Here is a 13,986-nt window from a genome sequence, read left to right as displayed (position 1 = left end):
AGGTTGTGCTGTTGTTCTTCCTGGGTGTGTCAGAAGGGATGAGTGCGCTCGTCTCAAGAACAACGCTATATTTACAAGCCGCTCACCTGCCAACAGTTCCGTTGCCCCCGCAGGGCCGTTTCCCTCGGGTGTGAAGGTCACAGGCTCGGGGTAGGCCAGTCGCCCTGACCGCCAGCACAGCCGCCAGGGTGCCTCAGCTGCGGCGATCGACTCCAGGCTGACCTGCAGGTCCGAGCGCGCTGAGGGTGAGCCCGGTTTCGGAATCAGCGCCGAGTGGCCCTGTTGCCCAGGAGCTGGGAGGGTGGGTCGTGCGAGTGGGGGGGGGTGAGCGGGCAGACAGTCCGTGTCCCGGAGCTCCGGTCCGGCCCGCTCCCTGCTGATGTCTGTGTCTGCCGGATTAGCCTCCCTGTCCGGACGCATCAGTTCAGAGGGCTGTCAGCCCACCCGCCTCCCCGTGCTCAGTCATGTACACTTGCAAATTCCCACCGAGCTGTCAGCCGGAAATAACCCTGCTGCCCTGGGCCGGTGTGGGGGGGGCAGCTTTGCCAGGACGGGAGAAGGCCCCCCCACCAGCCAGAGCCATGCCACCCTGGGGCTCAGGCACGTACACACGAGGACCAGCTGAGCAAAGCAAAAGCCCCTCACAGGCTGCCGCCTGGCCTGAAGACAGAAGCCATTCACCCAGGCCTCCACTGCATCCCTGAGCGGCCCTTCGTTAAAACTGTCTTTTAAAATAAAAACACCTTGAGCACAGTCCGTGCTGCACCAACAGGACAGCGCTGCGCCGGGCACAGTGAGGACCAGAGCAGTACTCGTCTCTCGTCCTGCATGGGGAAAGAGAACCGCGCACGCGGGCAAGTCAGCGGTCCAGCGTCTTAACGGGAATTAACGGGTCAGTGAGCACACTCTGAGCAATGCTCTCCTCCTGATACAGCTGGGCCTTCGTGCCCAGAGCCCCGATCTGGAGAAACAACTGCCCCAGGGCAGCACAAAACAGATGGCTCACTGCAGACCCCCGTACGGATGGTTCAGTGCAGAAACTGTTTTCATCTTCTGCAGACCGCAGGGGAGCAATCAGAGAAGCAAACAGGACATTAGGGTCCAGAGATAATAACACAGATAACATCATCAAACATCATCAGCAAGACTTCATTTAGAACAGGGTCCAATCTAGGTCATCAGGTTCCAGGACGTTTCTGAGGACCCACACTGACAGGCTCTTTCCATCCCATCCCTCTTCCTCTTCTCCACGTGCAGCCATGTGCAACCTTGAACCCACATGTGCTCAGGTGAAAAACACAAGCATGGTGCTGTTTCTTCAGAAGAGACTGGAAAGCGTAAAGCACAAAAAGTGTGTGAGAGCAGGACTCTTCCAGGTGTGTCTGCTGAAGCAGGACTCTTCCAGGTATGTCTTCAGGAGCAGACTCTTCCAGGTGTTTCTTCAGGAGCAGACTCAGGTATGTACAGGAGCAGACTCGTCCAAGTGTCTACAGGAGCAGGACTCTTCCAGGTGTCTTCAGGAGCAGACTCTTCCAGGTGTGTCTTCAGGAGCAGGACTCTTCCAGGTGTGTCTACTGAAGCAGGACTCTTCCAGGTGTTTCTTCAGGAGCAGACTCGTCCAAGTGTCTACAAGAGCAGGACTCTTCCAGGTGTGTCTTCAGGAGCAGACTCTGAAACGTCATTGTACAATGATTGCAAACATTCCACGAGTAAATCGTGTAAATGTTGACACAAGTAAATGATGACATATATAGCATATAAAAGCGAGAGTGTATTGATTCTAATACGATATAGTTATTCCATACAGGACATATAATGAATGAAACACGGGTCCTGCAGTGGACTGTAATTAATTACTGGATCGGCCTGTGGGCCCTCAGCTTCTGCTCCTGGTCCACTGCGCCCTCGCGTGGCACCTGTGCAGCATTAAAATACTGAGCCGTGAAAAATCACGGGGGGAATCAGCGGAACACAGCGTGGACTCGCGGAGAGAGAAAAAAAACACCGCGCCGGTCTTCTGTTTCCGAATTAATTAAAAAGGTGCATTTTTCAAAAGCAGTTCTTGTCGTTGTGTTATTGTGACGAACTCGGTTCGCCCACGGCGGATTCCAGAGATCAGCGCGACAGAGCGCAGAGCCTCGGAGCTGTTATCTCGGGTGGGGTGGCCAACATGAAGAGAATCGTCCCCGAGTGGAAATCGCTCTTTCCGCAGATAAAACAGAAGATACAGGCGTCTCGGGTAAGGCTGGGGATCCACGCGTGACAGACGGGTGCGGAAACGGGGTAACCGCTAGCTGCCTTGCCAGGCCGATCTCCATGCGCGTCTCAACGCGCTTCTGATCCCCCACGAAGCGACCTGCCCTGCAGCCACGGCTGTCACGAGTGTGAATTTTACACAACCCCGAGCGCAGACCCCGCGAAGCGACGCGGGTTTGCGGCGCGAGAGAGTGCCCCAGGTTTGAGTGCTTGTACCCCCGACAGGCGCGCGACACCTCGGGGTGGCCGGACGAGGAGGAGGAGGAGGAGGAGGAGGCGGTGTTCCTGGACGCCAGCCCGGCGATGACGTTCCGCGGCAGCTGCGCCCCGGGCTACCTGCGCTGCCTGGCCGTGCACAGCTCCAGCTACAGCCGCGTGGCCGTGGGCTTCCTGTGGGGGCACGCGCTGGAGCAGCACCGGGTAAGCGCGCGCTGCCGCTGGAACACGGGGTATAATTAACCAGGTCAGCTCTCCGTGTTGAGCAGGGCCTACTACAAGAAACAGGTGTTTGAGTGTGCTCTGTCTTGGGCTCAGGGTTGTGTGGCGGACGTGGTACTGGTAGACAGTGTCCGTTGTGCAGGCAGAGAGTTTTTACTCTCTCGGTAAAGAAATACACACTTAATACACACGTCCGTCACAGCTGGAGAGCTGCCCAGTGTCACGGACGTCCAAAGGGACCAACCGTGGGGAGCAGGAGAGCGGAAAAAGACCCATATGCGTAGCGGCGAGACGGGAAAAAGGCCTGGGCTCATTAGTGCAAAGAGTTCAGGAATGCCCTATAGAAACCTATGTCCTCAGGGAGCGGACGTGGGGCGCCCTGGTGCTAGGCAGGTCTCAGGACATCCGAACATCAATGCTGAGCCAGGACAGAGTGCAAGACCCGGAAATATATAGCCCAAGGGAAAGAGAGGGACAGGAAGGACAGCAGACCGGAAACTAGGGACAGGACAGAGAAGGAGCGCCCTCTGGCTGCAGAGGGCGTGACACCCAGGGGCCTTCGCCGTCTGTGTCCTGTTCACCCCAACACAAGACAGGAGGTGCTCCTCCCTGCCGTTCTCGCCTGCCGACGCTGGTGCGTCTCCCTGCACCGAGAGACGAGGTCTCGCCTCCGGCCCTGACCGCGGGGCAGGAAGGGGTGCTCTCCGATTCTCCTCTTGTAGCACAGGGGTAGGAAATAGAGAAACTGTCTCTCAGCAGCTCCACCCTCCTGCAGCCTCATCTCAGCTGTCGGACTGGGCGGAGGGATGTGAGAGCTGGGGGGGAGACCAGGCGGCCGCTTTGCGTGGTGCAGGTGGACCAGCAGGTGGCGCTCCTTCCTCGGGAGCAGCAGGAAGGTCACAGGGGGACACTGTCCTGTAGGAGGCGCTGTCCTTCAGATGGGGTGTTAAACTGGGGTCCTGACTGCTTGGTCAGAGCAGTAATGAGTAAAGAATCCCTAAAGTTACTCCTAAATTCTTTCCTCCCCTAATCTCAAGTGCTCTGAGATCCTTCGAGATGACAAGCCCTGTATCAACAAATGCAATTATTATTATTATTATTATTATTATTATTATTATTATTATTATTATCATGATTATAATTATTATTATTGAATCATCCAGACACAGCATATATCCTGGGACTCCTGCACCTGCAGATTGCAGTTATGACACAATCTCATCTTCACCCCTTTGAAATCCGTTAATCGTCTGTCAACTAGAAACACCTCATTTACTCTCGAAGAAACATCCCACTAGCTGGTGAAAAAACAGTCATCCCATATCCCATCGACAAGACACCTTGGAACGATGGCGCTTGCTTTGCACAACACCAAGCCCACGACGGAGCCGGCTCAAACACAGCAGCGCCCGGCAGCTGGGCCCTGACACACGACCCGCGCGGGGGCGAGGCAGCTGCTACCTGCAACCCCCTGCACGCCTGTCGGTCTGCTGCAGATGGAGGCCTGGGTGGAGACCGAGGAGAGGGAGATGTCGCGGTTCGGCAGCTTCCCGCTGGAGGGGGGCTACCTGGTGGAGCGGCTGCTGTTCGTGCCCGGCCAGCGGCTGTTTGTGGGGTACTGCAGCGACGTGGCGCTGCGCCTGTACGGAGACCTCAAGCAGCAGGTGGGGCTCCTGCAACGGGTGGCCTGCCCTGGCTCCGTCACCAGCATGCACTACAGCCAGGAGACGGGCGAGGTCGTCACCGGCGGCGTGGGGCTCATCGCCTTCTGGGGCTTCTGGCCCCGCCCGCAGCAGCCGATCGGGGTGACGCGCCTGCTGGACTGGAGCTGCTGCTCCCTGCGGCGGGACACCTTCGTCCGCGGCCTGGCCACCGAGGGGCAGTCTCTCTCGCTGTTCGCCCTCTGCGGCGCCGCCGTCCGGGCCTTCGACTGCCTCACCAAGCAGGAGACGCGGGCCTTCGCGGGCGCCAGCCGCGGCACCCTGCTGTGCTGCGCCCCCTGCGCGGCCCAGCGGCACCTGTACACCGGGGACTCGGCCGGCTGCGTGCAGGTGTGGAGCTGGGACACGCGCGGCCTGCTGCAGGAGTTCCGCGCGCACGCCCGCGCCGTGACCGGCCTGCTGCTGCCCGCCGCCGCCGGCACCTGCCTCACGGCCTCGGCGGACGGCTGGGTCAGGGAGTGGAGCCGCGCCGGCGAGCTGCTGCGCCAGCTGCTGGCCGAGCCGGCCGGCGTGGCGCAGATGCTGCCCCTGGGCGAGGACCGCTTCGTGTGCGCCTCCCCCTGCGCCTTCTCCGTCTGGAGCCTGCCGGGCATCTGCCGCCTCTTCAACGCCACCGGCTGCCCGCTGCGGCGGATCTCCCGGGTGCAGTGCGGGCCGGGGCGCGCCCGGCTGCTGGCGGTCACCCAGGACGGCGGCATCCGGCTCCTGTGTCCCGTCACCGGGCAGATGGTCCTCCTCTCCTGGCCCTTCCTGCTGCTGGAGGAGGCCCTGGACTACGCCTACGACCCCGGTCGGGAAGAGCTGTTCGTGGCGACGGGCTCGGCCGATGTCCTGGTGCTGGACACCACGAGGTGCCCGTGCCCGGCCAAGCACTTCCTGTCCACGTCCGGGGAGCGCGAGGACGGGGTGCTGTGCCTGGAGGCGGTGACCTCGCCCGGCGAGCCCTGCCTGGTCTTCGGCGGGCACAGGAACGGCAGGGTCTCGCTGCTGTCGCCCCCCCGGCGCCACGCCCTGGCGCGGAAGGCCCACGACGGCGCCGTGGTGCAGATGAGCAGCCTGCCGGGGGGGCGGCAGGCCCAGCTGTGCTGCTACGGCACGGACCACCTGCTCAGCCTGTGGCGGGTCAGCTGGGGGCGGCGCCGCGCGGACCTCCTCCCGCTGGCGCGGATCCGCTGCTCGCGCCCGCTCCTCTACACCCGGCTGCTGCCGGGGCAGGTCTGCGCGGTGACCCGGGACCACGCCCTGCTGTTCCTCGGGCCGACGGGCCGGGCCGTGGAGCCGGAGCGGGCCGGCGCCCCCCCGATCGCCTCGCTGGACTACTGCGCGGCCCTGGGGCTGGTGGTGACGGCGGGGCCGGAGGGCACCGTCGAGCTGTGGGACTCGGCCGCCACCCTCCTGGCCGAAATCACCCTGGGGGCGCGGCTGAGCCAGGTGTGCTTTGCCAACCCCAGGGGCGACCTGCTGGCCAACGTCAACGGCAACACCTACCTCCTCCCCAGCCTCCGCTTCCTGCCCCCCCGCTACCTGGGCGCCCTGCTGGGGCAGGAGGGGCAGGACGACGCCGTGGAAGACCCCCTGCCCTTCCGCCCCGTCCCCCTTGAGGACGCCCAGGTGACCGTCCTGCCCAGGTACCACCTCGAATCCCTGGGGGGCGACGCGGCGCCCCGGCCCGGTGCGGAGCCGGCGCCTGTCGGCCCTGGCATCAGCAGCAAGCCGGAAAGGCCCCGGAAGAGATCCAGGATCAGCCTGCAGAGGCAGACGGAAGCGCAGGCGTCGCCGAAGACTGGCACTGCCCGGGAGCCGGACTCCAGACCAGGTTTGTCCCGTTACCTTTACTGCCCCCCCTCCCTCCAGGCCTTAACCCCCCTTTGGCACAGCCGGGGGGCGGCTTTGTTTGTCGAGATGTTTCACGACATGTTTCAAAACAAACCCCAGCCCAGCTTTCGATTCGTGCTTCAACTCAGCAAAAACGAACAATTTCCTTTTTCCTCACCTGTGCCATCTACTACTAGAGCCACATCTTTACCTTATCACAACGACAACACAGGAGGAAAAAGCTCTGAAGGCTGTTCACGGGTTTCCTCTCCTCTAGCTGCCCCACAGCGCCCCCTGCCTCTCTCTTTCAGGAGTCGTCCCAGAGCCAGCTGGGCAGGCCCCGGTCGGGGAGGAGGCTGTACTGGGGAGCATCGTGCTGCCAACCAGCCAACCCCAGCCCCAGACTCCCTGCATGACCCCCGTTCTCCCAGACTGGCCCATCGCCCCAGATGGCTTCATCCCCAACTCGGTGATCCGGGGCTGGGGCCGTCGAGACGGGGACGCCCCTGACCCGGACAGGGAGGAGTCCAGGTCCTTCCTCAGGCACCTGCAGGATCTCCGGGAGACCCGCTCTGAGTCCTCGGACACCCTGCTCCTGGGTGACAGCAAGAGGAAGAGGAGAGAGCAGGCTCTGAAGGGGAGGAAGGGCGCCAGGCCAGGCCCGGGGATCGAGGTCCAGGGACTGGAACTGGAGCTTCCAGTGGAGGAAGACCTGCTGACTCAGATCGCCAACAGTCCCTGGCTGTCCACGAAGCCCCAGGTGATCGATCTGGAGAGCGTCGTCGGCGCTCTGCTGCGCTGCATGGCTCAGTCCTGCGTCTCCGTGTACCAGAGGTGCGCCTCGGCCCTGCTGAGGCTCTGCCAGGCCTACGCCATCCCCCCGCACCTGCGGGACCGCGTGCAGGCCAGCCTGCTGGGCCACACCCAGCTGGAGGAGCCCGACTGGCGGCGCCTGGAGGGCTGGAGGAGCCTGGACCTGCTCTCCTTGCTCTCTGCCAGCGTCCTGCCTCACCAGGCCCGGGCCCTGCTGGACCCCCAGGCGGCCGTGCGCGCGCTGGTCAGGCAGCTCCTGAGCAAGGCAGCCATGATCTCAGAGAAGACCGTGCTGCTGAGGAGGCTGGAGACCATGCGGACTGCGCTGTAAGTGCAGCAGGCTCACCTGTCGCAGGGCCAGTTCCTGTTTTACAGGCTTGCAGGCTGCAGGAAGGAGAACAGCCTTTCTGTTTAGCACTGCACACACGTTAACGCTACAAAACATGCAAATGTATTCAAAGCCCGAATTCCCGGAACGAGAGGTGCAGATCCTGCAGCCTGGCCCAGATGAAACCACGGTGTCTCTTGGCCACACATGCACACCTCCACCAACCTTAAAGGGGAACTGCTACTATAATATTTCAGGGTTGGGAAGAATCAGCATTGATAAGGGCATTTCATACCACACTAAAAGTAAAACGTCATCATCAAGTAATTTGTAAAACCTCCAATTTACATCATGAAATAGCCAACATTTTCCAGGTACGCGCAGCACCATGTTCCGCAATTCAGAACGTGGCACTATTACACTGTAAACAAGCAGGCTTGAGAATGCATCTTTTAATCCAATAGAAATTCTGCTCTCTAATTCAAGATCGTTTTTGCCGACAAACACTGCGTACCTTGTTAACTCTCATGCTATCACGATGGAACATTTCTGCAGTGAAATGTCTGCTGTACTACTCGCTCGTACTTCGCATCTTCATTAGTCATGACAGTGACTAGCGAGCAGGAAGGGCTTCTTGCGATCTCTCCCAGCGGTTTGCAACAACATGGCGGCTTACAGTACTTTCACAGAGTCCATGATTTTGTGGCTAATTCAAAATGTGTTAATTTTTGTTCTATGCTGTCAATGACTTGATTTTGTTACGGAGACGTTGGGGACGGCAGGTCCCCTTTAAGACAAGAGAAGCGAAGACGAGCTGGGGCCGGACGGGATTAGATCCCTGGTTTAGCGGCGGAGGAAAACAGCCGGCGCCCCTCTCATGAAGGCCCACTCTGCCCACTCCATCCCCACAGACCCCCGTTCCCCTCCCAGCTGCTGCAGCAGGTCCGGGACAACCTGACGGAGCAGCTGGAGCTGGCAGTGCCCCAGGACGCTGGCCTCGCGCCCTCGGAGCGGGCAGCCTCACCCACAGATGCCCCGGATCGGACCTCCAGCCGAATCCTCTCAGGTACCCCGGTCCCCCCTCACTCCGCCAGCGCCCCGACATGCCTGAAATGAGTTAGTGCACCACATGGTAGAGATTAGCTCACATGGTAAAGCGCTTGCTTAGCAGGCGAGAGGCAGCAGGATCAATGCCCACATCCCCCAAGTGCGAATCTGAGCTTTGTGTGCCTCTCCTTTAGCCTGAGACCTCTCTCATGTGATCACACCTTCCATAGAGGACGTCATGCAATTGATAAGCGTTCAACGGCCCTGACTTGGGGCTGGACGGGGGCTTGTAAACTGAGGTGATTAGCACTGGCAAAAGAGTATGCCTTCACCTCCAGAGTCTACCACTTCCTTTAAAGGAGCAGTCCCTTGAGACAGACGTGTTGTTTTGCCTGTCATCATCAGGCATCATGGGACACGAGGGCAAGCAGGCAAGCCGAGAGGCGGGCAGAAGCAGTGAGATTCTGGGGAGGGCAGGGGGCGGTGTTGAGCCCCGCCGCATGTTGCTATGAGGTGGAAATGGGCTGCATTCACAAACCCGTGAATCTCTGTGCTCATCTTACAGTGGACGTCCCCGGAGACACGACGAGCGTCCCCAGAGAGGAGCAAGGTACAGCGCCAGCCTTCTTCCTCCTTTGTCAGTTGAGCTGACCGCCAGCTCTGCTCCACAGCCCGGTCACACGCTGCAGGAATGACACGTTAAGACTCCTGTTTCACGGCAGTCTGATCCACTTCAGGATTTGCTGGCAGCTGGGTTCTTGTGCCAGATTCTATCAATGAAAACACGTCTGCCTACACAATTCTGCCACAGGTAGCCTGTAAGATCTGAAGTGGATCACATTGCTGCAGAGGCGGAGCCTCCTTTTACTCCTTGCTTAACCTTTAAAACCAAAGCAGACTGGGCTCCCTGAAACACCCGTTCTCCTACAACTAAAAAAAAAGGTAACCTAATTGTTTTGCCCTGATTACAGGAGTTGGCAGTGCCAGCTCCTGCATTTAGAAACACAGCAGCTGCCAGTTTGTTTCTGAACACAGGTAGTGAGGGGACGCTCAGAGCCCAAGGCCTGCGTGTCTGTATTTCTAGAGCAGGGGGGGAAAAAGACGAGCTGCGCTTGTGGCAGGAATCCCTCGTCTGTAAAGGGAAGTCCCAGAGAGGTCCTGTGAGGAGGACCACGGAGGAAAAAGACCCGGAATTGTAATGGGAGCAAGGGGAAGAGAGTGGAACTGTCCCGAGAGACAGCTCGGAATTCAGCTTGAAGCCGGAGAGCCATCACACACGGCCCCTCTGTCCCTGCGTGAGTGAAGGAGAAGTGCTCTCTGCCAGCTGACCCGTGAGGCGCTGTGACTGCAGTCGCTCTGTTCGCTGCGGTCTGGGCCGTGTTGGCCGAGTGGCGCTGGAGGGAGAGGGATAAGGCACGTCTCTCCTTCCCTGCACAGCGGCCTGGGATCCTTCCGATGGGAAGAGTGCAGCAGATCGGAAAACAATGCTGTTGTTTTTAATGAATTAATTCCTCACACTTACATAGCAGTGTTCTGGACACTCCACTCAAAGCACTTTACAGGTAATGGGGATCCCCTCCACCCCCACCAGTGCGCAGCCCCACCTGGATGATGTGATTTTTAATGACCTCAGGGAGTCAGGACCTCGGTTTTATGTCTCATCCGAAGGATAGCACCTTTTTATAGTCTAGTGTCCCCGTCACTATACTGGAGCATCAGGACCCACACAGACCACAGCGTGAGCGCCCCCTGCTGGCCCCACTAACACCTCTTCCAGCAGCAGCCTTAGCTTTCCCAGGAGTCTCCCATCCAGGTACTGGCCAGGCTCACCCTGCGGAGCTGTAGGGTGACAGGGCTGTAACTGTCTGCTTCCTCTCTCTTCGCCTCAGGACGAGCAGACTCGGGCGCAGGCTGGAAGGCTGCCCCACAGCCGGTCCGGACGGCACCCAGGGGCCGGACAGTGACTAAAGATGACACCTCGACTCGGGTTAAGAGTCCTGCCCGCACCCAGAGGCGCGGGCGCAGGAGGGAGGAGGGCGTCCGGGAGGCTCGTGCTGGGCCGGCCCCCCTGCCCTGCCAGGGCGGCCTGGGCGACGACCCCACGGCGCTGCGCGTCTACGTCACCAGGGTGCGGTCCCGGCGGCGGCGGGCCCTGCCGTCCCCACGGGAGGAGGGCGAGGAAGAGGAGGGCGGGAGGGTGAAGGCTGCCCCGCCGCCCACCCCGTGCGACGCAGCCTGGCCCCAGGGCAGCCGGGCCGGGCCCTCGTGTCTCAGCTTGGGGGGTCAGGAGGGGGACCCCGAGACCTGGAGGGACAGCTTGTACAGACTCATCTCCCGCTACGGCTTCCGCTCCCCGAAAGTGCAGAAAGGGGCAGGCTGGTCTTTGGACTCGGTGCCCACAGTCTCCCGCGCCCCCCCAAGGCCGCCCCCTCTCCGGCCGCCGGCTCGGGACCCCACGCCGGGGCAGAGGGTCCTGTGGAAGGTGGGCCTGCGAGACCCCCGGGAGAGACCCCCGGCCCGCTTCCAGCACGAGCTGCCCCTGCCCTGGCGCCTCAGCGCCCTCACCCTGGACCCCGAGGGGGAGAGTGACTACGGCCGCCTGGAGCTGGACTGGGCGACCGGGCAGGGCGGGGCGCTGCAGGACCTGCCCCCGCTGCGGCTGCCCCCCCTCACGCCCGCGCCGCGCCGCGCGGTAGGGACCCCCCAGAGTGCTTTATGTACACCAGAGCAGAGGAGATGAGCCTTACTTACCTGAGCAGAATAAAGAAAAAGGTCGAGACGCAGATGACGCGGGTGATTGGGTTGAAGATCATAAGATCCTCCATCGGGTGGAGCTGCTGACCCCAGCGGGGCAGAGGCGGGGTTTCAGCAGACATGGGCCTGGGGCAAATAGCCGTTTCTCCTCCTCCTCCTCACCTAGCACCACGCAGAGCAGAGGGCAAGAGCCCCTGTGATGTAACTGCCGAGGACAGGGTAGGAACTGGGGCAGGAAGGCATGATGATGATGATGATGAGGGTGGTGGTCGTGGTGCTTAGTGAAGGTGAGACAGACTGCAGCGGGGCCTCGGCACCCAGCGGTGCCTCCCTTTCACCTCCCTCTCCAGGCCCGGCGCACTGCTGGCCAGGTCCTCTCCCGGCCGCCGGGGCTCTATCTCGGTGAAACTGGGCCCTTTTTAATCAGAAACAAGGGGGACAAACACACCCGAATCACTTCACGGGCTTCAGGGGGAGGAAGAGGAAGAGGGGAGCACCATGACTGCAGATAAATACAATCTCGCCTAGCCCTGGAATGCCACTTTTCTGCTAAGCTCTTGAGAGATAAGACAAGACCACTTTATTGGCCATATATAATTGTATTAGGAATCTGTCTTTTCACAGACCCCAGCTCTCTCTCCATGAGACACACAGACAGGAGGAGAAGCTGGGGGTCAGAGCGCAGGGTCAGCCATTTATACGGCGCCCCTGGAGCAGCTGGGGTTAAGGGCCTTGCTCCTCTCTCTCTCTCTCCCCCCTTCTCCTCTCTCCCCTCTCCCTCCTCCTCTCTCCTCTCTCTCCTCTCCCTTCCTCTCCTCCATCTCCTCTCCCTCTCTCTCCCCCGTGCTGTGCTGTGTCTTTGTGTTCTCCCAGCAGCTCGGCCCACCTCCCTCTGTGCAGTGCCTCTCTCCACACCTGTCCGCCGCAGGAGAGAGAGAGAGAAAGAGAGACCACCCCCCGCCAGCTGTCCTTGGCGCCTTGCGCGCAAGCCGGGCACCTGCTTGGCAACCCACAGACAATAGCCTGCCTCCGACACCCTGACACCCCCTCCTCCATGGCAGATGGGCTGCAGGGGCTCACTGCTCACTGCCCCCTCCCCATCCCAACCCCAGCCGCAGCCCTCCAGTGACCCAGCTCCCCCCAAAACCCAGCTGCACCTTCTTCTTCACTCCTTTCTCCTGTACAGAAATTCTGGGGAGCTTGAAACCTGGGGGCTGTGGGAGCCTCTGGCAGGGCCCCTGTAGAGCCTGTCCCAGTGTCTGAAGCAGTGAGGAACTGCGGACAACAGGACTGTCCCAGGAGGAACACTATAGTCCAGCGAAGCATGACCTCCCTCTGAATAAAGCAGCTGCCCGTTACACAGCTGGGCTGGCCACAGCAATCACACTACCTGATGCCAGCCCACACTGCGCGCACAGGTCCTGCGTGCCCCACCAGCCTGCCATAGCTGGGATTCGTTTCAAGAATGAGTCCTACCGGCAGGTATCAGAAGTCACACCTGTGCTGACACGTACATGAGGACACATGAAAACAACTAGTAAGAAACACGAGCTCAGTGTTGCATGAAAATCGCAGGAACTGGGTGAGCAGAGCATTTAACACACTCAACAGAACTGAACAAGAATCTGGAACAAGGTTAACACAGCCAATCCACTGACTGCTCGCAAGAAACAGCTTTCATCCTCAGATCAAGTACCAACTAGCAACTAAACAAACTAAATGGTCTGAATGGCCAAACTCTGGTTTTTAAGTTTCCTTGCCTCTTATAGCTAATGCCTCTTAGCTACAGCTCTGGCATGGGAGAGCACATGCCCACAGTCCTAGAGTTACACATGAGAAGAGATCTGGAGGAACAGCTCCTTGTCAAGCAGGCTGGGTGGGAGTCTGGCTCAGGTCAGGGTGTGACTTGGACAGTGGGAAACACAGGCTACTAACCCAGTCCCCCACCCTCACTCGCTGGGAATGATGTCAGCCCTCGCTCTGTTGTTGCCTCTCGGTGCACAGAGTCCTGGCTCAGACGTTTACCGGGGTACAGACAGCAGCACTGTGCGGCCGCCGCTGGCAGGGGCACAAGGCCAGGCTAGCGGCTTCAAATGCATCGGGGTGACAGCTGTCGAATCCGCTCATTTTAAAAAGGCCGGGCTCCGTTTGGACCCGCCGGGCCGGTGCGCTGTGCAAGCAGTTTCGCTGCTGTAGCATTACGTCCCATTCAATCAGCACAGCCGCGGCGCGAGCGAACGTGGCCAGAAACCAGCGGCACGCCGGAATGGTGAATCAGACGTGCTCAGGTTGCGCCACAGAGCCTCCAGGGTTGTGCACCTGGAAGACTGCCGCTGCGGAGTCCCGGACGGGATTCGTCCCGCTGACCAGCCCCTCTTCAGCGGCTGGCAGCTGTGTTCCCGACCCAGCTCTGCACAGAAACCCCGAACCGCGTCCCTTCCCTGCGCCGTCCTGTGCCGCTTCAGATACAGCAGGAAGTCTTCTGTATACGGCAGACAGATGTGTGTAGCCTCTCAGAACACGCACTTTGATTTAGTTTGTGTCTCACAACGCCTTTCCTCTCCCCTTTACAAGTAAGATCACAGGAACTCGATACCTTCAGTCCTGAAGAGGCTTGACAAGCACCCGGACAAAGGCAGTCCCTCAGACCATTGGACCAGGCCCCGGGGCGCACAGGCCAATGAAGAGGCAGTGTGTCCAGGGTGCGAGCGGGAAGCTCTTGGATACAGACAGGCTGCACGCTGCCCAGCTCCCTTTTTCAGGTTAATTACTGGGTGGCCATCCGTATCCTGTATCCCACAGGAGCCCAGAGTG

General features: G+C 60.1%; 2 protein-coding genes across 3 annotated transcripts in view; one reads left to right on the top strand and one right to left on the bottom strand.

Moving 5' to 3' along the window:
• Positions 1 to 106, bottom strand: part of sipa1l3 (signal-induced proliferation-associated 1 like 3) — a 48,852-nt gene extending 48,746 nt beyond the window's left edge. Inside the window, exon 1 of one of the 2 annotated variants that reach the window (XM_088627585.1) lies at positions 87 to 106. The gene's annotated coding sequence lies outside the window, so the exon portion shown is untranslated. The remainder of the gene's footprint in view (positions 1 to 86) is intronic. The other variant, XM_088627588.1, reaches the window with a different exon arrangement.
• A 2,039-nt stretch (positions 107 to 2,145) lies between these two features.
• Positions 2,146 to 11,203, top strand: LOC148672138 (WD repeat-containing protein 87-like). The gene is made up of 7 exons (XM_088627594.1): positions 2,146 to 2,239; positions 2,482 to 2,676; positions 4,191 to 6,231; positions 6,542 to 7,370; positions 8,283 to 8,437; positions 8,984 to 9,028; positions 10,308 to 11,203. The coding sequence occupies exons 1-7, from the start codon at positions 2,171 to 2,173 to the stop codon at positions 11,156 to 11,158; spliced, it is 4,185 nt and encodes a 1,394-aa protein (XP_088483720.1). The 5' UTR covers positions 2,146 to 2,170; the 3' UTR covers positions 11,159 to 11,203.
• Positions 11,204 to 13,986: the final 2,783 nt, after the last annotated feature.

This window comes from Lepisosteus platostomus, chromosome 4 (genome assembly GCF_059453375.1).
Source record: "Lepisosteus platostomus isolate fLepPlt1 chromosome 4, fLepPlt1.hap1, whole genome shotgun sequence".
In the NCBI taxonomy this organism is placed as follows: Eukaryota; Metazoa; Chordata; class Actinopteri; order Semionotiformes; family Lepisosteidae; genus Lepisosteus; species Lepisosteus platostomus.
The sequence above is the reverse complement of the archived record's forward strand: the minus strand, read 5'-3'. Positions and strand labels throughout refer to the sequence as shown.

Bases quoted from the DNA above. Each gene is read 5' to 3' on its own strand.
- LOC148672138 (XM_088627594.1), top strand. From the start codon at position 2,171: ATGAAGAGAATCGTCCCCGAGTGGAAATCGCTCTTTCCGCAGATAAAA. The intron at 7,371-8,282 runs GTAAGTGCAGCA...CCATCCCCACAG, and splicing joins GAGACCATGCGGACTGCGCT to ACCCCCGTTCCCCTCCCAGC. The intron at 9,029-10,307 runs GTACAGCGCCAG...TCTTCGCCTCAG, and splicing joins CGTCCCCAGAGAGGAGCAAG to GACGAGCAGACTCGGGCGCA.